At 43.8% G+C, this 27,578-nt stretch overlaps 1 protein-coding gene across 5 annotated transcripts in view; it reads left to right on the top strand.

The window, feature by feature from the left end:
• Positions 1 to 27,578, top strand: part of TRIM37 (tripartite motif containing 37) — a 149,125-nt gene that overhangs the window by 118,807 nt on the left and 2,740 nt on the right. For all 5 annotated transcript variants that reach the window (XM_075852950.1, XM_075852949.1, XM_075852948.1 and 2 more), the window contains 2 exons: positions 5,994 to 6,143; positions 27,108 to 27,186. In XM_075852950.1, coding sequence (XP_075709065.1) covers positions 5,994 to 6,143; positions 27,108 to 27,186 — 229 coding nt within the window. The remainder of the gene's footprint in view (positions 1 to 5,993; positions 6,144 to 27,107; positions 27,187 to 27,578) is intronic.

Below are 27,578 nucleotides of genomic sequence, written 5' to 3'. Positions count from 1 at the left end.
TTCTTTTTGCAGACTGCATATCTGTAAGATGAATGTCTGAGCCAATGAATACTAAGGGTGTCCTGACAGGCCATGAGGAAGGACGTGGTTCACGTCTGAAACGCGTAGGCATAAGCTAGTGTTTATTCCCTGTATCTGGTAGCCATCTACAATCCTTTTAAAAATTTAGACTAAAGATGAAACTAGTTTTCATTTTAAATACCTTGGCGCTGGATCACTGGTTTTCTTCCCTGTTTCCTGCTTCACTGCCGTGTGCCATCGCGGCGATCCTGGCGCAGCCTGCGAGTGATATCTACTAACAGTGACCTGGATCATTCCTCCCAAAATTTCTTATGCAAATGTGTTCTTAATGCCCAACTGGGAGTTTTTTACACTTGACCAAGTGGGCGTAGTAAAGAGAAGTGTATGACGCTGACCATTCAGCGTCCTACACTTCTCTTCATTCATGTCCAGCTTAATCCACAGCACAGCGTGATCTCGCGAGATCACGCTGTGCTGTCACTCCCATAGTTCCTTCACACAAGCGACGGGAGTATGACCAGACATCGCCTCCAGGCCGTACTGTGGATTAAGCTGGACATGAATGAAGAGAAGTGTAAGACGCTTATTGGTCAGCGTCATACACTTCTTTTTACTACGCCCACTTGGTCAAGAGTAAAAAAACTTGGGCATTAAGAACAAATTTGCATAACTCTTAAAATGCTCATAACTTTGTAAAAAATAAGTTTAAAAAACAAAAACAAACAACAACACATTACTTATCTACATTAAAGCGCCTATTAGATTAGGTAGAAGATAGGGCAGTTATAAACTGGTGACAGAGCCTCTTTAACTTGCCTTGTGGTAGCACCGTAGCAGAATTTAACACATGCTGTTGGATTCATACACAGATCATAGTTGATCTTTGGGGATCCCAGCATTTAGACATCCTGTGATCAGTTAAATGACGGGGGGCTCTTCCAAGAAAAAAAATATTGTCCAAAGCGGAAAACCCCTTATAAGTGCCGTTAGGCCTGATAGAGCAAGCTAGGAGTCCTGCTTCTCTTGCCCAAAACCGTGTTTGCATAAAAACTCCTACAAGAAAAGCTGTCCATCACTGTGTGTAGGTGGGGGAAACAGGACTTGCAGGATTTTTAAGTCCTGGCAGCATTTAAACTGCTTCTCACATGAAAATACATAAAAGATCTGCATAAAATTTCTTCTACTTCATCCTCCTTTTTTTTCTTTTTCATTTTTCCTAAGAATCCAGCAGCATAAATTAGTTGGAGTGTTTCTGAAAATACTTGATCATTCCAATATACTTTTTGTATTAATCTTTTACGGTTTTCGAGATCTCTGCTTGTTGTTATCCAGTACAAACAATCATTGCTTTCTTCCAGGGGATACAATTCTGTCCATGGTCATGTATGTGTATCAAAACTATATCTTCTAACAATCCCAGCACCTGTGTGTCCATCACATGATGATGGACAGAATTGTATCCACTGGGAGTAACAATGAATGTTTGTACTGGATAACAACAAGCAGAGATCTCAAAAAACATGAGGAATATATACAGAAAGTGTATTGGAAAATGTTTAATTCTACAAAAAATTACTTTAATATGCTGAAACTGGACAACACTTTTTAAAGTCTAAGTTCAATGAAACTCAATCACACACTTCATGGACAAAAGTATTGGGATGCCTACACATTACACCTACAGTAGCTTTTATGACATCCCATTATAAATCCATGAGCATTAATATGGAGTTGGTCCGATTTTGCAGTTAAAACTGCTAACACTTTTCTGGGAAGGCTTTCTACACGATTTTGGAGTGTCTGTAGGAATTTTTCCCCATTCATCCAGAAGAGCATTAATGAGGTCAGTTCCTGATATTGGATGAGGGGGCCTGGCTCACAATCTCCGCTCTAGTTTATCCCAAAGGTGTTCAATGGGGTGGAGGTCAGGGCTCTGTGCCGGTCAGTCAAATTCTTTCACACCAAACTCGCCCAACCATGACTTTATGGACCTTTCTTTTGTGCACTGGGGCACAGCCATGCTGGAACAGAAAAGGGCCTTCCCCCAAACTGTTCCCACAAAGTTAGAAGCATAGAATTGTCCCAAATGTCTTGATATGCTGAAGCTTTAAGTTTTCTCTTCGCTGGAACGAAGTGGCCTAGGTAAACCCCTGAAAATCAATCCCATAGCATTGTGCCAACTTTACAGTTGGCACGCTTCAGTCATGCAGGTAATGTTCTCTTGGCATTCGCCAAACCCAGACTCATCCATCAGACTGCAATACAGAGAAGGGTGATTCGTCACTTTACAGAACGTGTTTCCACTGCTCCAGACTCCAGTGGCAACATGCTTTATACCACTCCATCCGTTGCTTGGAATGGTCCTTGGGGATATAAGGCTTGCATGCATCAGCTCGGCAATAGAAACTCATGCCATGAAGCTCCCTTCGCACCGTTTTTGTGTAGATGTTAATGTTATTGGATGTTTAAAACTCTGCAGTTCGAGTTGGTGACCTTTATGCGCTATGCGCCTCAGCACTTGGCGACCCCGCTCTGTAACTTGACGTGGTCTGCCTCTTTGTGACTGAGTTTCTGTGGTTCCTTAGCGCTTCCACTTTGCAATGATACCACTCACATCCGAGAGGGAAGAAATTGATTGAATTGACTTGTTACAACGCTTGCGTCCGATTGCAGTACCACTCTGGAATTCAGTGAGCTCTTCAGAATGACCCGGTCTTTCACACATGTTAGTAAAGGCAGACTGCATGGTTAGATGCTTGGTTTTATATACCTGTGGAAATGGGACTGCATGAAAAACCTGAATTCAATGATTGAGGTGTGTCCCAATACTTTTGTCCATAGAGTGGATCTTCAAGATGTTGTCCAATTTAGAAAACACCTTTTCATGTAACCTATTAGGGAATTCTTAGTTAATAGAATGGGGTCCCCTGTTCTGGATCCTCATCTCTTGGCCAGAGTGGAGAGTGGTTACAAAGAGCATCTCTCACTCGAGGTCCTCTCCTGTCCTGCATTACACAGATAACCCATTGATTTGAATGGGCACTGTGTAATTCTTAACTTCCCCTGTGGAGGCACTCCTGGGAAATTAAACACTTACTACCAGGTTTCCCCACAAATATTAGCTTATACTGGGGTCCCAGGAGGGGAGCACTTTGATCAGTTTTTTGTCAAGGGACCCTTCTAACAAGTAGATATAGAGGGGAAGAAAGAAGGAGAGGAAGTGGCGCTCCTCTAAGGTGATATTGTTTCATGCATGGCATATACACTGGGCACAACACAACTGAATTGCATCCGTTAATATATGTAGTATCGATGTGGCCGGCTGCCACCCACTGCGGTCTCTTGGAGTATACGTCCTTGGTTCAGGGATGAAGATATGGTTCGTAGAATAGGAGAAAAACCCATGCAGTGTTCTGGTCACGGCGCCTGGCCTGGTAAGTAGTGATTAGATACAGATTATCATAAGATAGTTTACGGACTACACGTTTCAGGACCAAACTGGTCTCTTCATTGAGTCAATAACCTATATTTTGCACATGTATAAAATTGTGTATTACCCAATAAAAACCGGGAAAGACCAGGAAAAGGCAGTTACACTTTTGTTTTAAACAAAAAACGGGAAGAAACTATCATGTTTTCTGACATCACAAAAACCTATGCGGTGTATAAAACCTTCAACTGTGTAAAATAAAACAATACTTATCTTTCAATAAATACTTTATAAAATAGTATACTACCCATGTGCAAAATATGTTATTGACCTGATGAAGGGGCCAGTTCGGTCGTGAAACGCGTAGTTTATTTTTACAGACTATGGCCTCATGCACACGACCGTAAAAACTCCCGTTATTACGGGTCGTAATCACGACCCGTAATAACGGGCTCATAGACTTCTATTGGCGACGGGTGCCTTCCCGTTTTCTCACGGGAAGGTGCCCGTGCCGCTGAAAAAGATAGAACATGTCCTATTTCAGGCCGTAATAACGGCACGGACAGTCCATAGAAGTCTATGGAGCTCTCGTAATAACGGGTGGCTACATGTGTGCACCCGTCATTACGGCAGCGTTGCTAAGCGACGTCAGTAAATAGTCACTGTCCAGGGAGCTGAAAGAGTTAACTGATCGGCAGTAACTCTTTCAGCACCCTGGACAGTGACTACCGATCAGTATAAACCTGTAAAAAATAAAAATAAAAGACGTTCATACTTACCGACAACTTCCTGCTTCCTCCAGTCCGGTCTCCCGCCCGTTGCCTTGGTGACGCGTCCCTCTCGACATCCGGCCCGACGTCCTGGATGACGTTTCAGGCCATGTGACCGCTGCAGCCAATCACAGGTCAATCACAAGCTGCAGCGGTCACATGGACTGCCGCGTCATCCAGGGATGTCGGGCTGGATGTGAAGAGAGGGACGAGTCACCAAGACAACGGCCGGGTAAGTATGAATTTATTTAACTTTTATTACAGAAAGGGCTGTCCCTTCTCTCTATCCTGCACTGATAGAGAGAAGGGGCTGCCGATTAGTGCAGTGCTATTTTGCCGCCAAAAACGTGCTCGTAAATACGGGTGGAATACGTGTGACACCGGACCCATATTTACGGGCACGGGTTCGTAAATACTGGTGCAAAACGGGTGGAATACGTGTGACACCGGACCCGTATTTACGCCAGTATTTACGGGTGGGAAAAAATACGGTCGTGTGCATGAGGCCTATCTTATGACAATCTACGTCTAATCAATACTTACTGGCCAGGTGCGGTGACCAGAACACTGCATGTATTTTTCTCCTATTCTACGAGTTCTAACAAGTAGGGATTGTCTAATGTGGAAAACCGCTATAATATCTTCATATTCATAAAATATCTGCTATGGGAAATGGAATTTGACTTGAAATTAGAAGTTTTTAACATACTGGCCTGTTGCTAAGCAACCCTAGACTTGGTACAGAGCATTGTTCCCCCACAAGCTCACCTGCCGGTTGGCGCCAATAGGGGACCAATCTTTATGCTGCTCTTTTTCTACTCATTAGGAGCAGTATACGGATCAGCCCCCTAGTGGTTGTAACAGGTGTTTTTTGTAGAAAATATATTTTGTAATAAAGAAACCGAGCACTGGTTGGTAAGTATATTTTGATGTTTAGAACTGGTACTGTAGTGTGAGAACTGGTACAGTTATTATAAACATGTAGTCTTTCAGTACTATGTATGTTGTATTTGCTATTAATGGTGTTGTGTTGTATCTAAATCTATCTAATAAACTGCTAATGGATTCACAAGATAATCGTTAGAATATGTTTGGCACCTGAAATAATTCTAGTCCTTTCTTCCAAAGTATATTTCATGTCATGTTTTTTTCCGCAATGCTGAACTCGTATGACTTTATCTTTAAACCCCAATTGCAGGAGAATACAGTAGTTGGCATGGGGTGAATCACAAAGCTTTCCTCAGTAGGCTTTTTTCAACAATTACTAACGGCATCTATTGTTTGATTAGCTGTTTCAGCTACAAAAGTCTTGATTTTTGCAAGCGATCTCTAATACAAAAGTGTGTTTATTCCTCGCTAAATCCCTTCCACCCCTGCACTCATTTACATTTCAATGACTGATGGCTTCTAGTGCAGAACTTCTATTAAGGTGCCAGCATCTATCCTTCCTATCTGCAGCATGTGAAGTGTGTAGGAGTTGGCATTTAGAGAAGGTCTTTTAGTGACATGGTATAAGAGACGTTTTTCACGCTTAGTCACTGCTGTGTGATATGTTCTACTGTACCATTTAGTCTCATTTACAGGATTACCGGATTAACATTTTCACTGCTAGGACTAGTAATGACTTCTATGTTATGTATTAGACACTTATCTGGGAATGATAAATATAAGGTGATTATTGTTTTGTTCATTTCTTTATTGTACAAGGTGTTGTTCTTCTTGTCTGATTCTGCATTCTAATCCGGATTTATATTTTTTTTGTTTCCGGTCAGCTGTTTTATGCTCCAAGCATGTTCTTCACATCTTGCCAGGGATGAGTAGTGACAGTGACATTGAGTGTGACACGGAAAATGAAGAGCAGGAAGAAAGTATTACCTGTGGCAGCTTTAATGACACTTTCACGGCACAGCCATCTAGTGACGGTGGGTTCCCATTGATTAAAACTATATTCTGTTTTCCCCTTTCAAAATTTTGTGTGTGTGTCCCACCCATATTGCCACACCTGGAATTCAGGATACATCAGTGCATGGAGGATTCTGCACCCAGTAGTACTGATAATACTTTGGGTACGACCACAGATTCTCATATGCACTTTTATGGATGATTGTACAATTGGAATGAAAGCTGTCCATGCCATCTTGTGATTATGTGCTGTACTGCAGGTTTGTTTTACATTTATTTGTTTTAATTTGCATTTTTATCTTTTGGCAGTCCAGACACCCGCATTCCTCGTTTTAATAATTTGTATTTGTTTTGACTACTAGATTAGGGCTGGGTTCACACTGTTTTTTGCAGGCAGAAAATCGGCCTCAAAATTCTGTTTAGAATTTTGAGACAGATTTTACTCTGTCTGCAGGCCGTTTTTCACCCGCGGCCATTGAGCGCCTATGGGCCTATGTTTTCAAACACTATCAAATGGACGCTAACTTTTCAAACAACTTATGCTAATCTAATCGTATACCTGATGTAGAACATCTTTGTAATTTATTTACTGTTAAAATGTACTTTTATCCATGCAATTTCTGTGTAAAGTTACTGCCACTAGGTGTCTCCCTTCCTGTAACCTGTTGTCCGGCTGTTGTCAAGCAAAGTCCATCCCTGGTTACAGAGCAGAATTGACAGGCTGCATGAGGTGGGGGGGGGGTGTCTCTTCACTGCCTGACAATACAAGTCTATGGAGGGGGAGCAGAGAGAGGAAGCAGGAGTAGAGTGAGAGACAGGCTGATGGTAAGAAATTGGTTATCCTGGTGCTGGATTCTCAGCGACATTACTCAGTACTTCTGTATGATGTGCTCTATGCTGCTACAGCTTCTATATTTGCGATAGAGCAGAGAAGAATCCTGCTCTCCTATCGCCATCTATGTGTGTAAAAGACATGATAGCCGTTAAACTCCGCCCACTAGTTCAGAGACAACCGAGAATTAGAGCTAAAGCCTGCAGAGGGGAGAACTGCTAAAAAATGCAGAATACAATTCATATAATGGACAAATAAAGTGTTATTCCTCATGTACACAAATATGACCGCTTATTCTGAAAAGTCCCCTAAAAAGTTAGGTAAGCTTTAGGGCATTGTGAGTTAATAGAGGGTGGCCTGGTATTTGGGGGCCCCATATAGTAGCCTGAGTACGGAGCAACTACAAAGAGCGTCTCTTGTTCTAGAACCCCTAAGGGGTCTATGCATTACATGAACAGCCCATTGATTCCAATGGAACCATGTAATGCTTAACTTGCCTTGTGGTAGCACTGTAGGAGTATTTAACACATGCTGTTGGGTTCCTACACAGATCATAGTTGATCTGTGGGGATCCCAGCATTAAGACATCCTGTGATCAATTAAATGACGGGGGGGGGGGGGGCTCGTCCAAGAAAAAAATTAATTATCCAAAGCGGAAAACCTTTTTTGAGTGCTATTAGGCCTGATCGAGCGAGCTATGAGTCCTGCTTCTCTTGCCCAAGACAGTGTTTGCATAAAAACTCCTACAAGAAAAGCTGTCATCACTGTATGTAGGTGGGGGAAGCAGGACTTGCAGGATTTTTAAGTCCTGGCAGCATTCCGTTTGGAATTTTGAGGCAGATTTTACTCTGCCTGCAAGCGATTTTTCGCCCGCAGCCATTGAGCGCCTATGGGCAAAATAACGCAGCAAAATATGCTTTCTCTGCCTCCCATTGATGTCAATGGGAGGTCAAAGGCGTAAACGCCGAAGATAGGGCATGTCGATTCTTTTTCCCGCGAGCCGTTTTACTAAATAGTTAAACTCACAGGCCGTGACAAGTTTAAAAAAAAAAAAGTAGAGGTATCAAGCATGATTGAACATCCAAACCTATAGGAAACAACATGAAAACCTCATAAGCGCAATGTGGGCACTTAAAATTCAAAGCGACCAACATACTGGCACCTAAAGCATAATTATAATTTGGTAGATGAAGGGAAAGAAGAAGGAAAAAAAAAAGGGGGGGTGTGTGGGCTGAAATTGAGGTGTATATAAAAGGAGAGGGGTCAAATGTTTCTGACGTGTCATATGGCACAGTCTCCCCAATGACCTGAACATCTTAAAATAACAGTGCTATCCAGGTATCACAATAATGTCTACTGCAGAAATTGTGAAAACCTGGGACTTTTCTTGAAGTCAGACCATGGAAGCCAGGTAAGTAGAGTCTAAGCACCGCTCTCCCTGCTTTCCGTTGTCAAACACTCCATGCGTTCCAACGTGTCCATCTCCTAAACCCGTTTGCTAAGAGGCTTACAAGTAGGAGATTTCCAATATCTGGGAATGACCGTTCTGGCTGCAGAAAATGACGAAGTAGACACTTTTTTATCACGGAGAGAGGACCAGTAATCCGTGAGAGCAAAGCCAACTTGGGAGTAGGGGCAACAGCTATTCTAGCAACCTGATGGTATATGTCAAACACGTTCCTTCAAAATAGGGCAACTCCACCAAATATGTAGCATATTGCCGATCTCTGTATCCCAACGCCAAAACTATATAGATACTGTAGGATACGCTTTATTGAGGATCTCGGGACATCGATACCATCTAGTCAAGATTTTAAAATTATTTTCCTGGGAACAACACGCCATAGGCTTCTTATGAGTCAGGAGAGAAATGTTTGACAATTCTGTCTCAGACAAACTTTCACCTAATTCCCTCTCCCATGATCGTACATAAGCCAGCGGTGGGTCAGGCAAGCCCCCTAAAAGGAGACCACAAAGAGTGGAAATTACCTGTGTTGGAGCAGGGAATTGCAGGAGAATTGTTTCGAAAGGCGTAGAACTACAAGCGGGAAACCCCCCTGGCCTTTTAGTGTGTAGGGAGGTGTGAAGCTGGGTGTATTCAAACCAGCTCAGCGACCTATCGGGATAAGTCTCCCTCAATTTGGCTTGAGAAGGGAGGCGCGAGGACTCCGTCATCAACTGGACCAGTCTTGTGTTATCCACCGCATCCTATCCCAAAAAGTGTTCCCTGTGTAATGTCTGGGGGAAAGAAGGGTGATCGAAGAGAGGCGTCATGAACCCTGGGAGATGGGACAAGCCCAACCTAACCATTACCCTGTCACATAGTGTAAGGATCTGTTGAGTTAAAAAGGGAAAATCAGTCCAGGGCGGGCGATCGAGACTTCCGGCGCTGGCGATGCAGGACGCGGGTGACTGAGCTCCCACTCCCGTCCAGCCTGCTTGCTCGCAATAGTCGCTCCGGCGACGACAATCAGCTGTGAAGCCACCAGCCCTGCACACAGAAACATACCCGGTGGTGCCTGTATGGACAGGTACCTCCTCAGAAGTGCGCATAAGCCAGCCATGGAAGATTCAGCCGCGGTCGTGGAAAAGGGAGGTAAGATGGCGGCGCTTCCCGCCACTGCTCCCCTGCTATACACACAGGAAGATGAGCTGCAGCACCCTCAGTCCCAGCTTTCAAGCCCTGCAGAGCCCATAGTCTCTTCTCATCCTGCACCTATTGATTATATAGCCCTGGCCCCTGAAGTGGCCAAGCAGATAGCGCCAGACCTGCAAAAGGCACTGGAAAAAACGGTGCAAGATTCCCTGAACCGCGTGTATGCGGAGCTGGCACAAGTCACTTCCAGGACTGATGAATTAGAACAGCGTATGACGTTGCTGGAGGATGAAAATGAGCGCCTGCAATCCAAACTTAAAGTGGTGCTGTCTGCTACTACGCAGTTGGGGGACAAGGTGGAGGATCTGGAAAACCGCTCCAGGAGGAGCAGCCTACGACTGGTGGGTCTGAAAGAAGCGGTGATCCCTTCTGATTTACAGCGATTATGTGAGAGGACATTGCCAGCAGCGTTAGGTCTTCCACGTCCCTGCCGGGTGGAGAGGGCACACAGGGTGGGGCCGGACCCCAGACATCTCCCAGCAGCAGATGACCACAGTTCGCTTCGTCCCAGACAAGTAATCTTTAAGCTGTTAGATTACAATGATAAGGTGGCACTTATGAAGGCATTCCGCAGCAGATCGCGTCCTTTGGAAATAATGGGCATGAAAGTTCTACTTTTCGAGGACTATTCTACGGAAGTCGCAAAACGAAGGCGTTCTTTCAGCAAGATCTGTACCGCGCTGTTCCAAGCGAAAATGCGTTTTAACCTGCAGTATCCAGCCATATTACGGGTGTTTCAAGAAAACGGGCGGACCAAGATTTTCACCACACCGAAGGAAGCGGAGAACGCACTTACAGAGCTTTGCAGACACAGACCCCAGCACGAGGAGCATCGCAGTCCAACACACAGTCCAAATCGCAAGTCAAGAGAAGCCAAACGGAATCGACTAGATATGGAGCGAACCTGGGCAGAAGCTTTAATGCCACACCAGGAAGATCCCGGGGGGGTCGATCCGGAAATGGAAAGGACTCTCCGAAGCCGCAGAGGCGTACGCGAGACCGCACCCGATCTACGTCTCCTGATTGACGGGCGAAGTTTTCTCAGCACCATTTTATCTGATGTGATGATGGTCATGTGGACGCTGTAGATCAATCGCAGGTTCCGATCGGCTGCAGATAAGTTTGCAGATAATTTTAAAAGTTCTGAGGGCGGCATTTGGCGGTCTTATAAGGCACCTTGTACCGGTCAGCAGCTGCCCTAATGTTATAACGTTATAATGTTAAAATGTATGCATTTTGGTATTTTCCCGCATTTTCACTACAGGGGATTAGAGAGTGAGTTAGGGCAGGCTCTGAGATCTCTCCTTGTGGGCGTGCTCGACCGGGAATGATACAATGCCTCCCCTATGCAAGGGATTAGTTATATCTGCCACAGATCGCATATTTGGGGAAGGTTCGGTAGGGGATCTTGGAAAAGGAGGCAGGGAAACCTAGAGGTGAAGCAGGATTCATTTTGACATGTTATGTTCTAGTCCAAACGGACTCTAGGATGTTAAACCGATGGTATAAGAATGTATAACTTTGTGTACAGGCGGCAAAGGGTTAATGAGGTGGCAAGGGCAGGTGTAGCTTACTCATTGAAGGTGATATATATGCAGGTCTGGGGGGGAGGGGGAGGGAGGGACGTGTTTTGGCACAACAGAAAAAAGTGAAGTCTCTTACGCCAATGGGTATTAAGGGGTTGGTGACCCCTGCCGCAGGTGATTTTTCGTTTTTTTAGGTAATGGCCTGATGGCCTTGATATGGAGTTTTAGTTTTGGTTTCTAAGCCGGCTTTTGCTTACGTTCTTAATGTTTACGCATGGCTTTTGGGAACAGATGGATCTGACTCCCCGAACCTATCACGACTTTTAGACATTTTAGCTCATCTTATGTACTGCCCAATAACATGAAAATAATCTCATGGAACGTTAAAGGGCTTAGGTCCCCACAGAAACGGACCAAACTTTTGCAACACATGAAACGATTACACCCAGATGTAGCCCTATTACAGGAAACTCACCTTACCGAGCCAGAATTTAAGTATTTGCAAAAATTCTGGGTGGGCCAGGTTTTTGGCTCGCCGGCAAGGGAGGGTAAGGCGGGAGTTATAATTTTGGTACATAAAAATTTTGCGTTTACGATGGTGTCCCAGGAGCGTGATGATGAGGGTCGTTGGATCCATCTAGTGGTGGAACATGCAGGGGAAACTATGAGTATTCATAATGTGTATGGCACAAATACGGTTAACACAGATTTTTTTGGTCATTTGGAAGCCCAACTCCAGCAGGATAGTACTAGGCTTTTAATTCTAGGGGGAGACCTTAACACTGTAAGGTCCTCCAGGGAAGATAGGAGCGCAGGGACTAGTTCGCAGAGAAATAGGGATAAGATCTTGCCAGACTTTTTAAGACACACTGCCCTAACAGATGCTTGGAGGTGTCTACACCCTGATGCGCGGGAATACACTCATTTTTCTCATGTCCATCAGTCATGGTCGCGTATTGATTACTTGCTAGTTAATGATGCATTATCTCGACGATTACGTGAAGCGGCGATTGAGGATCTCGTTATTTCGGACCATGCCCCGGTTACCATTACTTTGGCCGACACAGTAGCTTGGGGAACGGATTTTATTTGGAGGTTCCCCGCCTTTCTGGAAAAGGATGAGGGCTTTCTACAGAAGCTTAAAGAGACTCTGTCACCACATTATGAGTGCCCTGTCTCCTACATAAGGAGATCGGCGCTGTAATGTAGGTGACAGTAATGCTTTTTATTTAAAAAAAACTTTTTTCACAAAGTTAGAAGCGATTTAAGTTTATGCTAATGAGCTTTCTTAATGCCCAAGTGGGCGTACTTTTACTTTCGACCAAGTGGGCGTTGTACAGAGGAGTGCATGACGCTGACCAATCAGCATCATGCACTCCTCTCCATTCATTTACACTGCACTAGCGATATAGATATATCACTATGTGCAGCCTCATACACAAGCCCTAACATTACTAGTGTCCTGATAATGAGTACACATGAAATCCAGCCTGGACGTCATGTGTACTCAGAATCCTGACACTTCTGAATCTTTTTTTGTGATATTCCGGCAAGTGACACCAAATCTCGTTTAGCTCCGAGATCTCGCGAGATTTCGTATCCGTTGCTGGAATCTCACAAAAAAGATTCAGAAGTGTCAGGATTCTGAGTACACATGACGTCCAGGCTGGATTTCATGTGTATTCATTATCAGGACACTGTAGTAATGTTAGGGCTTGTGTATGAGGCTGCACATAGCGATATAACTATATTGCTAGTGCAGTGTAAATGAATGGAGAGGAGTGCATGATGCTGATTGGTCAGCGTCATGCACTCCTCTGTACAATGCCCACTTGGTCGAAAGTAAAAGTACGCCCACTTGGGCATTAAGAAAGCTCATTAGCATAAACTTAAATCGCTCCTAACTTTGTGAAAAAAGATCGTTTTTTTAAATAAAAAGCATTACTGTCACCTACATTACAGCGCCCATCTCCTTATGTAGGAGATAGGGCACTAATAATGTGGTGACAGAGTCTCTTTTTAAGGGGTGGTGGATGGAATTTGATGGGGATAATGCATCACATCGCTCGGACCCGTCATTGTATTGGCGTACAGCCAAAGTGGTAATACGAGGGAAAATCATGCAATTTATGTCTAATCTTAAACGCAAGACTACCGAAGGGTACAAGGCAGCGAGCGACCAATTACGGTGTGCATACACAGCATTTCTACACTCTCCATCAACGCCTTTGGGGGTGAAATGGAGGGAAGCTAAGCGGCAATTTGATCAGTGGTTAGACAAAAGAGAAAGTATTTATCGGTCCCAATTTGATGCAGATCTAATGCGTTTCGGCAATAAAGCGGGCAAATTATTAGCGCGACTAGCGAAGGGGAGGTTTGCACCGTCACAAATTTCAACACTTAATGACTCTAATGGAAATCCTACATCAGACCCAAAAAAAATGAACACTATATTAAGTAAATACTATCAAGCCCTTTACTCAGACACGCCCATAGACTCCCAAAAAGGTAGGGAATTTTTGGAGAAGGTAAAGCTGCCAGGGCTCACTCAGGAGCAGAACGACCACTTGAGCGCAGAGATTACCTTAGAGGAAATCCAGAGCACCATTAAGACCTTATCCAACGGAAAGGCCCCGGGTCCAGATGGATTTACAGGAGAGTTTTTTAAATCTCTGAGACAAGAAATTAGCCCTACCTTGGTGGCATACTATAATATCTTACTAAAGACCGGTGCTCTCCCAGCAGAGGCCAAAATAGCGCATATAAAGGTATTACCCAAGAAGGGGAAGAATCCTCTTGACCCGGGGTCGTACCGTCCTATATCACTGATAGACCAAGACCAGAAATTACTCACACAAGTTTTGGCCAATCGTCTGGCTACGTATCTACCCACACTGGTGGGAAAATCCCAAGTAGGATTTGTAAAGGGCAGGGCGGCAGTGACTAATTTACGCAAAGTGTTAACGGTGCTAGAAACAGTCAGGCACGGTCCCCAGCCAGGTACCCGGCCGGCACTCTTAGCGCTAGACGCAGAGAAAGCTTTTGATAACATACAGTGGGAATGGCTGGGGATGGTACTGGACAAAATGAATGTCCAGGGAGCCTTCCGGGTCTTCTTGAAGGGTGTTTAAAATAATCCACAGGCCCGCGTTCACTCCTCAGGATTTCTGTCGGATCCCTTTCAATTGCATAAAGGAACCCGGCAGGGATGCCCCCTGTCGCCCCTGTTGTTCAATCTAGCACTGGAACCTATGGCTAGATTCCTGGAGGAATCCGATATGTTCAGAGGTATTCAGGTAGGGTCTCTGGCAGTTAAGTTAGCCCTGTTTGCTGATGACGTTATACTTTTTATGTCGAATCCTCAAGAGCATTTAACGCCGGTTTTTCACTTTTTACAGGAATTTGGGCAATGCTCGGGATATAAAGTCAACCTAGCTAAAAGCGAACTGCTGGAGTTGGGCAAACCATTGCCTAAGACCTTTTGGCAATCCTTGGGGTGTGGGATATCCCCGGTTGAACACTGCATTACTTATCTGGGCATCAAGATAGGGAAGGTGCCAGACACCCTGTATGGCTTAATTTATCCCCCGTTATTTAAAAAAATACAAGCGGAACTCACCCGATGGTGCCAATTGCCATTATCCCTCCTGGGGAGGTGCCACCTGATTAAGATGGTTAGTTTCCCCAGATTGCTATACCCCTTTCAAACACTCCCTCTCCTATTGAAACATGTGGATGTCTCTAAACTGACTTCCGCATTCACAAAATTTATATGGGCAGGAAAAAGGTCTCGCATTGCACTCACCAAGCTCATGATGGGCAAACAAGAAGGGGGCGTGAACTTCCCGACTATCAGGGGCTACAACGTGGCATGTCTTTTTTTCGTCATGTAGTAGATTGGCTTCACGAAACGAGCCATTATTCCAACTTAGATCTGGAGGGGGAGTATGCCTCACCCTGGAACCTGAAGGCTTTGCTACATTGTAGAGTTGCTTCTCTTCCGTGCCGTCTCAAAACCTCCATTGTATTGAGAGATACAGTACTAGCTTGGAAAGCGGTACGTAAGCATTTTGATCTACCTCACCTGGTATCGAAACATATGCCGCTGAGCGGACACCTGGAATTTTTACCGGGAGTAGGCAAGGGAGACAGATTTGCCTCTTGGGGGACGGTAGGCATAAATAACCCAGGGGATCTTATGCATATAGAGGAAAGGAGATGGTTAACCGGGGCGGAAATCACCACTAAACTCAGACCCCTAGAAGGTAGGGTTAATTTTTTACAAATTCTTCAGGCACAAGCATTTTGCACCTCTAGGCTCAGGGATTTGAATAAGGAAGCCACCGCGCACACTCTAGATGAGGTCATAGGTCCAACGACTGGGCGTGCGACTATTTCAGGGCTGTATAGAGCACTGGGAGATGGTTTTGTTCGTCCACAATCAAGGGTTAGTTTCAAAGTCTGGGAACGGTGGACTCAAGATCCAGGTATAGGTGAGATCATATTGGGGGGTTGGGAGACGGTACGGAAGAGTGTTATAAACGAGAGCTGGAGGGAAACCTATTTTAAATTGATGCATTCAGCTATATATGGCTTTAATATTTTGCCTTCACAATCCTTCCCCGACCGCATTACATGTTGTCCCAAATGCAATACACCCTTGACGAATTTATGGCATGGAGTATGGGGGTGTGTTCATACGAAGCGATTTTGGGGGATGGTACACAAATATATTGCGGATCATTGGAAAACGAACCTTCCAATGACGCCTCAAGTGCTATTGTTCCATCAGGCGCGGCCACTGGAGGAAGAGGGTGCTCGAGGGGTGAGATCACCTCCCCTGCTGGTGCACACGATTTTACTGGTGGCCTTGAGATGCCTCCTGAGTAAGTGGCTGGAAACAGACACGCCGGGGTTAGACCTGATTGTGTCTCGTCTGAAACCGTTATTAGTTCTTGAGAGGGTGGAGGTGGAAAGACGGAAGGAAACGGGAACCAAGAAGCTATTCGCTAAATGGCAAATATTCATAGAATCGCAGTGCACAGCCGCCGAGGTAGTGGAAATTGTTACGCCTTTCAGGCACACAAAGTGGTATTATACGCAGCTCTTGGCATGCACTTTAGGGGGTTTGCAACTTTGATCTAGCCGGGGAATAAAAGATAAGTAGATACTCATTGATGACCTAAGTCGTGTCGGGGATGGGGGAAGTCATGTTTTCGGTCTATATGACGATCGACACTTATGCCATGTTTGTATGTTATGTTATGTTGTATTTAACTCAAGGTTAATTTAATGATAGTTGAGTGCTGTGCACTCATGATGCAACCTTTGCGTGAAATGTTTGTAAGAAAATGTGAAAACTGTTAATAAAAATGTTTTAAAAAAAAAAAAAAAAAAGGGCGGGCGATCACTGGGTAATATCCAAACTATAGATCTGAGGGACAAGGAGGTAAGAAATCCTTCAAGGGTTACCCATTGCTTACAACCCCTGTTGTAGCACCAGTTGACCACCCGAAGCAAAAGAGCAGCTCTATAATACAGGGCACAATCGGGCAAACCTGCCCCCCGTCTTTTTTTAGCTCTTGTGAGGCTAAATTGATGGAGTCGCGGCCGAATAGGACCCTAGACAAATCGCCTGATCACCCTCTGTAAGCTCTTGAAGAAAGAACCCGGAACCAATATCGGTACAGTTTGGAACAAGTATAAAAACCACGGAAGAATATCCATCTTGACCGCATTAATGCGACCGAACCAGGACAGCTGTGGGCGATCATACTTTTTTTAAAATCCTGTAGCGTTCGTTGCAGTAGAGGGATATAGTTCAATTTATACAGGTCGGGTAGGTCCCTGGAAATATGGACTCCTAAGTATGTGAGGGACTGGGACTACCATTTGAATGAGAATGTCTGTTTGTAGATGCATCACCTGATGACCTTGCATTAGGACAGCTATAAAGTGAGAGAATGTGGTTAAGCATAGTAGGGCCCATAACCAGTTGGGTCAATGCAGAATGCAAAAATATCCAATGGACACGATCAAACGCTTTCTCCACGTCGACCGATACCAAGCACCCTGCTATGGAGTGTCTATGCATATGTGAGATTATCAGCATTGTCTTGTTTGTTCTATCTCGTGCTTCACGTTTTTGGACAAAGCTGACTTGATCCGTGTGGATCAAATCGGGCAAAAGAGGGGCCATCCTATTAGCTATCAACTTGGAGAACAACTTAACGTCAATTTTGATAAGGGATATAGGATGGTAGTTGGCACATAGAGTTAAGTCCTTCCCTGGCATAGGTAGAACTGTCACAGTTGCTGACATAGTCTGGGGAGTGAAAGGGGAACTGTCTGATACTGCAATAAATACTCTGGCCATAAACGGAGAGTGATGAGAAGAGCCGTATTTGCAGAAGCGTGCTGAAAACCGGTCCGGTCCAGGTCATTTGCCTCCAGGGGAGGACTTGATAGCTTCCATCAATTCAGATTCAGTAAACGGTTCTTCTAAAGAAATTACACTATCTTTAGAAAGGATGGGAAGGGCCGTCCTAAAGACATATTTGTTGAGCTTAGGTTTGAAGTTAGACTGTGGCATGTCTGCAAGAGGGCCCCTCAGGTTATAAAGTCAGTTATAATATTCCCTGAAAGCTACAATCTCCTCTGAACTATGTTTGGGTGGGCCTAGCGGCGGTTGAATATCCAGAATGAAGGTATTTAGAGTACCCGGATGGAGAAAGTTAGCTAAGGCTTTACCACTGTTTGAGAATTCATAGAAAAATCTACTTGCACGTTCTTTCATGAGCCTGATCTAACAATTTACGAAGGTCAGTTCTGGCTATTAGGTTGGCTAGGGTTTGGGATGCTTGATCCTGTTTGTGAGATATTTCTAGATCATGGATTCGAGAAAGAAGATTGGTGATCGCCACCGATCTTTCTTTTTTAAGGCTAGTGCCTTGTTGGATAAAAAATCCTCTCAAGACACTTTTTGTGGCTTCCCATTGAATGGGTAGGGATGTGGTGTCATCAGCGTGATGGGAAAGGAACTCTGAGATAGCTTCCTCTACTGCAGACCGACATACCAAGTCCTTTAAGAGATTAGCATTCAACGTCCAACTCCACTCACGTGGGGTGGTTTATGGTAGGGTCAAGGAGCATGTTCAGACCATATCATAGGGCCTATTCTGGAGGTGGGATACCAAGACCAAAGCTGATGACTAAGGAGGAAGAAGTCAATATGGCTATATATGTTGCGAACGGAGGAGTAATGGGTATAATCCTTCACCCTAGGGTTGAGAATACGCCAGACATCTACTAAGCAAAGATTAAAGAGTGTGAATTTGAACTCTGCCATTTAAGACTGAGAAAATGGTGATCTGGCAGAGGAAGAATCCTCTGTACAGTTTAAGGTGAGCTTCAAATCTCCCGCAGCAATGACGAAGCCCTCAGCAAAACCCCTCAAAGACCGTAAATACGATTTTCCGACCCGCAGCTGGCTCTGATTGGGTAAATAGAAATTTGGCACAGAAGTAAATACCCGTGAGGATCAATATGGGTTGCAACTACAGAGGCCGGCAAGGATTTGTGTATGTCAACGCTGACTCCTTTCGATTTAGCTTCTGGGTTGGTACTATGGTACCACCTTGTGTAATATTTGTAAGACCTAGAGGGAACATTGTCCGACTTAAAGTGAGTCTCCTGTAACAGAATATGTACTCTTTGTTTATGCATATGGTGAAGAACTTGTGCACATTTTTCAGGTGTATTGAACCCCCTAATATTTAGAGAGCAACGTTGAAGAGACGACATGGTGAAGGGACAGGATGGGAAAGCAGGCAAGGAAGAGGGAAAAAAAGTGAAAGAAAGGGCTAGAAGATCAAATAGACAAAAAACAAAGTCTGAGGAACGTTGCAAGCACCTGACAACTAAGTACAGGGGTAAAGAAGTAAAGTAGTAACGTGTTCAGAAAAACACACCCCAACTGTGAGTTTGACTGGTCTACAGTAAGCTCTGTGCCGGTCAAACCCCGAGCCAAGATATTCAATCCTGCGGATTTATCAATTGAGATAAATACATCGAGGGTTATGCAAGCAAAATAGATGCCATAGCGGATCTACAGGTCAAACCGATAACATGCGTTGCAGTCCTTTTGACAGGATCTAAACAAAAACCTCAAAGCTCGGTAGGCGGACCAGGGAGACACCTCATCGGTTCAAATGAGCATGTAAGTCAATCCATTAACAGAACTATGGTGTAAAATGACAATCAACTACAGAATCCTCAACTGTATGTCGAGACACTAAAAGAGGGGGTCTATTCTATAGGTAAGATGTGTTCCTGCTCCACCAACCGAGATAAGACATATGGTCATCCAGAAAATATATACAGCAAAGGCTGAACACCTCCCAGACCATAAACTCCAAATACAGGTGTGCAGTAGTAACCAGATCCAGATCCAGAACCAAATATGCAGCAAAGAAATGTGTATGGGGCTTAGGTAACAGGTAGAAATCGAACAATGCAACCCCATCGATGGCATAAGAGAAATAGCGGTGGAAGGCGGAGAGGCCAGGGAGAAAGGGGAGAGGGAGGAGTAGAGGGAGAAAAAGGGGGGGGCAGGCAGGGTGAGAGGGACGAAGGGAAGGGCAAGGAACGAAAGGCCCTTAGGAATGCACATAGGTAAACAATCATATAGCATTTAACCTAGCGAAAAGCTGAGGCAAAAATCAGCTGAAAAGGCAAAGGTCTTGTTTTAAGCAAACAAGACGTGTCTATACAATCTGAATACCGTATAATATATGCAATAGTTCCAAAAAAAGGGATAGTGTCCCATCTTACGTGACCTCCCATTCATCAGCGAATGTCAGGAGGCCTTCCAAGCGGTGGGCCCTTCCAATCGTTCTGTCAAAGAAAAAGGTCAGCAGTGCATGCTAACGTCTCAATGATGGTGAAGTTATGGTTCCGCTGGGCCATGTTCTTGGGGGTGTTGTTGTCGCTGGCGTCTAACTGCTGTAGGAGTCGAAAAATGTCATCCCCCCACGTCTGGGTGTTCTCTGAGGTAGTGAGGGCTAATCTTGGATGCTAACCATAGGTAGTTCCAGGGCGATGGCAAAATCTTCCATGTCCACAGGGGTCCGCAACACGGCAAACAAAGAACCCTTCTTCACTTGTAGCTGAAAAGGATACCCCCAAGAGTAAGGGATCCTTTGCTCTTGCAAAATTGAGAGCAATGGCTTTAAGGCCCGCCTTTTAGCCAGTGTCACTCATATTTTTCAGAGAAGAGTTAGTGAACCTGTACGCATCGCCATTTTTGGCAAGTCACCTCACCTCTTACTATGCAAGAAGCCAGATGTGGCATCCCACTGATGCCGCAGAAATGAGAACGTTTTGGGGGCTTTTTCTGAATATGGGGCTTATTAAAAAAAGCCACCATACGGTCCTATTGGTCCACTGATGTATTATATGTACAGGGCTATAATGATGAGAATACGGTTTGAAGGGCTGTTAAAATTTCTGCATTACACCGATAACAGCCAGTGCCCTGCCCCTGGTGTCCCTACCCACGACAGACTATTCAAAATTAGGCCACTACTGACTCATTTTAATGAGAAATTTTCAGAGGCATACACCCCACAAAAAAATATTGCCATCGACGAGTCACTCGTGCTGTTCAAGGTGAGGTTGGGATTCCGGCAATGTTTGCCAAGTAAACGTGCATGATACGGAATAAAAATTTACAAGCTCTGTGAGTGAAAGTGGGCACACTCACAGATTCCATATCTATGAGGGAAAAGATTTCCAGATCTGTCCACCAGAATGCCCCGCCATCCTCAACATTAGTGCCAAAAAATTTTATACTCTCTGCTAGGAAAAGGGTATCACCTATACATAGACAATTTTTATACCAGCGTCCCTCTTTTTTCAAGTGTCTGATTTGGAAAAGGGACAGTGGCCTGTGGTACAGTAAGGAGGAATCAAAGAGGCCTTCCCAAAAATCTGGTGGGTCAAAAATTGAAACCTGGCGAAAGCAGGTCCCTGTGTAATGCAAACATTATGCTGACTAAGGTTAGGGACAAAAAAGACGTCTTCATGCGGACAGCAGCACCCCTGTTCCTGTAAGAGGAGGTAACACCACAGCCCCCAAGCCTGCGTTCATACAAGAGTACAGCCAGCACGTGGGAGCGGTGGACCCGGCTGACCAATTATTACAGCCATACAACGCGATGCGGAAGTCACGCATCTGGTATAAAAAGGTTGCAGTGCACTTAATTCAAACAGCACTGTGTAATTCCTTTATATTATACCGAAAGACAGGAAAAAATGCCCGGTATCTTGAATATCAAGAACATGTAATAAAGCAATTACTGTTCAAAGACGGCAGAAAAGGAGGCAACCACATCCCATGGAAGTCAGGCCAGCAGAGTTGTACCGGGACAGCACTTCCCAGCCGAAATTCCCGCCACTAAAAAAAAGAGACGGCCCTACAGTAAATGTCGCGTTTGTTACAAAAATGGACTTCGAAAAGACACGGGTTATCATTGCGACACTTGTCCCGATAAGCCGGGGTTGTGCATCAAAGAATGTTTTCTTTCTTATCATTCTTCTCTAAAATATTAATTCATTCTCTAATTTAGTTTTAACCCCTTTTGCTCTTTACATATAGACGTACAGATATTTTATCCCTATTTCCATTATATTAGTGCCCATTTAAATTTGGAATTATACCTCAAATAAAACCAACAATTTCATTATACCCCTAGATGAATAATGGAGGACAGTGTTTTCTGCTCTGTCACTTCAGAACATTGTGCCTGGAATTTCTCACTAGGCCCAAAAAGCCACAAGGCACTTCAGTTTTATTCTCTCCCATAATTCCAGCTAAAAATATAGGGTCAACATAATCACTATACCCCTAGATGAATTATTTCAGGATCTGACTTTAAAAATGGGGTCACTTCTAGAGGTGTTACATTGTGCTGCCAGCTTAAATCCTCTGTAAGTGGAAGCTATATTCTGAAAACTACAGGGTATTCCTTTGCTTTTGAGCACTAGCATGTTTACAAAGATAAGATTTCGGCCTAAGTGGGGGTAATTTTGAACAAGAGAAACCGCTAAATAAACATTTCCTTTCAGGTCCTGGATACAAAGAAAAATGTCCTATAAATGACAAGTTTGTGAGAGAAAAAAAAAAACAACAATTTTATTTTTACACCGGCTATGCATTGATTTCTCTAACAAAATGTAGGCTCAAACTACCAACTACAACCATGAATAAATTCCTTGAGGGTGTAGTTTACAAAATGGGGTCACTTCTTTCGGGTTTCCACTGTACTGGTACATCAGAGTCTCTGCAAATGTGACATAGCACCCAAAAGCCATCTGTGCAAAATCCAAATGGCACTCCTCACATTCTAATCCCTGCAGAGGGTCCAAACAGCAATTTATTACCACATATGGGGTATTCCTCTAATCGGGAAAATTTGTTTTACAAATGTTGAGGTGCTTTTTCTCCTTTATTCCTTGTAAAAATTAAAAACTTTTTTTTTAAAATTACAATAAATTCAGCATACAGCCCGTGGGGTCAAAATGCTCACTATACCCCTAGAAAAATTCCTTGAGGGTTGTAGTTTCCAAAATGGAGTCACTTTTGGGGCGTTTCCACTGTTTTGGCCTTACAAGACCTCTTCAACCCTGACACATGGTGCCTGAAATATATTGTAATAAAAAGGAGGCCCCAAAATCCACTAGGTGCTCCTTTGCTCCTGAGGTCTGTAGTTCAGTCATGTAACGCACTAGGGTCACGTGGGATATTTCTAAAACCTGCAGAATCTGGGCAATAAATACCGCGTTGCGTTTCTCTGGTAAAAACCTTCTGTGGTACAGAAAAAAATGTATTACAAATGAATTTTAGCAAAAAAAATAATTTGTAAAGTTCACCTTTACTATGCTTTAATTCCTGTGAAACACCTAAAGGGTTCGGAAAATTTCTAAATGTTTTGAATACTTTGAGGGGTGCAGTTTTTAAAATGGGGTGATTTATCTGGATTTTCTAATATATGGGCCCCTCAAAAATAGGCTTTTGAAAATGGAATAAATTGCTCATAAAGTTCTGAGCCTTGTAACGTCCTAGAAAAATAAAAGGACGTTCAAAAAACAATGCCAACATAAAGTAGACATTGGAAATGTTAACTAGTAACTATTTTGTGTGGTATTACTATCGGTTTAGCAAGCAGATACATTTATATTTAGAAAAATGCTAATTTTCGCTAATCCATAAACGTTGGTGTTTTTTTACAAATAAATATTGAATTTATCGACCAAATTTTTTCACTAACATAAAGTACAATATGTCAAGAGAAAACAAGCTCTGATTCGCTTAGATAGGTAAAAGCCTTCCCGAGTTATTACCACATAAAGTAACACGTCAGATTTGAAAAAATCAGCTGTGTCCTAAAGGCCAAAACAGGCTGTGTTCTTAAGGCGTTAAAGCTACAAAAACATAAAGTGGTGTCTGGAAAACATCCTTCTAAAAATCATAATTTCTGATGTTTGAGTCAAGTAGCACACTGGGGTCACTTATGGGATAATTCTAAAAACTGAAAATTGAGTTGTGGTTCTCTGTTAACAATTGCTGTGTTACAGTAAAAAAAAAAATAATGGCATTTCTGCAAAAAAATAAATGTCATCCCATTTTACACAGTCGAGTCACATTATTATGACCACCTCGTACTTTCGACATCCGCAGCACGTAGCCAATGAAGGAAGTAATGTGTCGTAGAATGGCTTAGTGGGTGTAGCGTCCACGGCCCGGACCGTCGGGATTACTCACCCCCCGACGGCCGCAGCCATGGATCTGTGATCCGTTCTGCTGTGTCCCGTAGGGCGCGTGCACGCTCGTGCCCGGCCTTAAAGGGCCAGCGCACGCACATGAAATTAATCGTCATTAACCCATGATCAACCTAGACTATAAAAGGGCTTTGCACTTTCACTCATTGCCTGAGCGTTGTTGTGTTTACCCATGATAGTATTCGCAAATGGTCCCTTAGTGTTATCCTGTTCCCGTTTGTTCCCGTGCCCTGCTACCTGTATCCCGTGCTATATCTATTCCTGTGGCTTAACCTGTTGGAGTCGTGTTGTGCCACCGGTCACGCCTGCTGATATAAACCACGTCTGGTGTCTATAAGTTCATCTGTGCCGAGCCTCCATTACTGCCTGGACTATTAAAGCTACTATTGTACTAGGACTGTTTGGCCAGCTTCTACTCCGCTACGGCGGTGCAGCTTAGTGGGTCCACATAGCCACGGATCATGACGTTTGGTATAGGCTGTCTGAACAGATATCACTCGTTGCCATGAGTAAAAGGGGCGACTTATCAGAGTTGCAAAAAGGGATGATTATTGGCTTTCGGGACAAGGGTGGCAGTGTTTCTCAAACAGCACAGTTTGAACTGTTTGTGTGCTCCCGTGGTGAAAGTGTATCGGGAGTGGACAAATGGCACCATTGGGAATAATCGACATGAAAAATGCAGAGCACCACGTTCCATTGATGTGAGAGGTGAACGTCTGCTACGGACACGCTACAGTGAAAAATCAACTAGGGAGCTGCAACATGTGTGTCTAAAACAGTTCAGCAAACCCTACTGCGTATGGGGCTCCGAAGTAGACGGATGGTCACTGCTCCTATGCTAACAATGCTGTATTGGGGAAAAAGGCTTAAATTTGCACGGCAGTTTCAGAATTGGACCACCGATGATTGGCAAAGGGCTGTCTTCTCCGATGAGTGATGTTTTCTCCTTCATCGAATGGATGGACATTGGCGTGTCAGGCGAGAAACATCAGAGAACAAACACCCCGCAAACCTTGCTGGTAGAACACAAGCTAGTGGCGGCAGCGTTATGGTCTGGGGAGTTTTTTCATGGCATTCTTTTGTCCCACTCATCCATGTGGATGGCACTCTGAACTGATTTGGGTATGAATCCATCGTTGCAGATCACTTCCACCCATACATGCTGTTTGTCTTCCCTGGGGCAGATGGAATCCTCCAGCAAGACAATGCGACATGTTGCATGAGTAGAAATGTTCGATAGCGGTTTGAAGAGCACGACCAAGACTTGCAAGTACTTCCCTGGCCCCCTAACTCCCCAGACTTGAACCCAATTGAGCATCTGTGAGACAACCTCAATCGTCTTGTTCGCTCTATGGATCCTGTCCCACACACTCTCCAGCAAATGTGGGATCCACTGCAGTCAGTATGGCTCCAGATACCCGAGACAACCTACCAGCACCTTTATTGTGTCACTCCCAGCCCGTCTAGCTGCTGTCCGCGCTGCACATGGCGGTTACTCTGGATATTAGCTGGTGGTCATAATAATGTGACTCTACTGTGTATAGGCTCCCTCAAAGCCACTTCAGAACGGAATTCATGCCTAAAAAACCGCTTTACAAGTTTTTGTTGTAAATTAGAAAAATTACTATTAAATTTACAAGCCATTATGATTAAAAAAAATAAATAAATAATGCCAACGTAAACGTTTACCTTCTGTGTTTATGTGGTATCTTTATCCATTTTAGAAACAGGATTTCAAATTTAGGAAAATGCTAATTTGTCCAAATTTTCTTAAAAATATATATGAAAAATTCTCTTGCACTGTCTGTAGCAGAGACACGCCCCCGTGCTAGTTAGGCAGACAGGTACAAGACTGATCTCTCACGAGAGAGATCAGTTTTGTCCTTGTCTGCCGACAGCTGAAGAGTGAGAGCGTGCGTGCGTGCGTGCGTGCGCGCGCGCACACACTCTCCTCTCTCCAGCTCTTGCTGTAACACTATCTGTAGCTGATTGGACAGTGTCACAGCCATAGTAACATACCCCCTTGCCATTACACGCCCCATTGAACGTTCAGGGGGTTATTTAAATATCGGGTGCCAAATATAACGGCACCGATATTTAAATAAGGAGTGTAGAAAAAAAAATGTACCGTGCCCCAGGGTTTGTGCAGCCCTGCCCATTACATGCTGCACATGTATGGGCATTTGAAAGGTTCTCTTTAATCTGTGTGTGACTTCATCGTCTTCCTGTATGAATTATATATTCTTTTTGGCTGTCTTTTTTTTTTTTTCATACTTTGTGGAGAACAGGCGTTCTCATTTCTAGTTATTACACAAGCTTTTTAGAGTTGTTCTCAAACAAAATCTTAAATAGGTGAATATCTGTTTGTAATAATATTTTAATATCGAATATTGGCATTTTTGGATAGTTTTAATAAATTTCAGTTATTCAACAACCGCAAATAAAAAAAGGATTGAATCCACTTAAAACATCAAAGAAGCACTCCAGAGATCCCCCCCCCCCACACTCCCGTTTTTAACATGTGGAGAAATGAAGTGTAATGAGTATAGGCTTACCTGGAATTTTAACCGTAGCCACTATGTGCCGCACGGGGTCACATGATCTTCAGACTGACATTCTGAATTCTACAGCATCTGTTGTAGAAATCGGACGTCCGTATTCTCAATGCAAGTCTAGGAGAATCACATCATGTCTCTCAGACTTTCATTAAGAGTCGAACTTCTAGTTTCTACAGCAGACGCTTTAGGATTCAGAGAGTGAGAATGAAGATCGTGTGACCCCCGGGCGGCCCGCAACAGTTAAAATAGAGAACCAGGTAAGACAATACACAACATTACACTTCATTTTTCCACATATTAAAACTTGGTGTTGGGGGGGCTAGAAAAAATAATTAATTAAAGGGCTTTTTTAACAATGTTATTGTAAAGGGGCTTTCCAACTCTTAAATTCACTTACTAGTGGCTCAATGTAAAATATAAATAAAATGTTGGATGATTGATTAAATCTCACATCTGAATGGCTGACCATGTCTAATCCTGGGAATGAAGTCTTTTGGCAAATGTCTTTTCTTATGTTTAGTATGGTTTGCCTGTGCTCATGTTTGGTAAACGACACCATATTTTCTATGTAGATCAAGTCTGTCCTTTTCCAGATGACAACAATATAAGCGCAGAAGACCTTCATTTTGCTGCTGGCGACAATAGTGGAAGGTAAATGAGGCCATTTTTATATATATATATATATAATCTATATATATGTGCTGTTCAATTTTTGTTTTGTTTATGGGATCCATATATGTGGGGTTAGTGACTGCCTCCACTTGTTGTTCTTGCACTCCTCCCATTCTGCCCTGGGTGATTTTAATCAGTTCAATGCTGGTTCCTACCATCCCCAGGTATATATGTAGGCTTAGTCCTGGTTCTGGGTGTATGTGCAGCGTAGGTTCCCACCTTACAGAGGTCGCCTTGTCGTGGCAGGTGGGCTAACACTTTTTGATCAAAATGTGCACTAAGAACCTCCCTATTTGTAGGTAGATTTAGCTTTAGTGCATATTTATTTATATTTAGTGGTTTAGGTGGCATTAGTGTTGCAGGGTGCTGTC

This window comes from Rhinoderma darwinii, chromosome 2 (genome assembly GCF_050947455.1).
Source record: "Rhinoderma darwinii isolate aRhiDar2 chromosome 2, aRhiDar2.hap1, whole genome shotgun sequence".
Lineage (NCBI taxonomy): Eukaryota > Metazoa > Chordata > Amphibia > Anura > Rhinodermatidae > Rhinoderma > Rhinoderma darwinii.
Note: the sequence above shows the minus strand (reverse complement) of the source record. Positions and strands in the feature narration are given on the sequence as shown.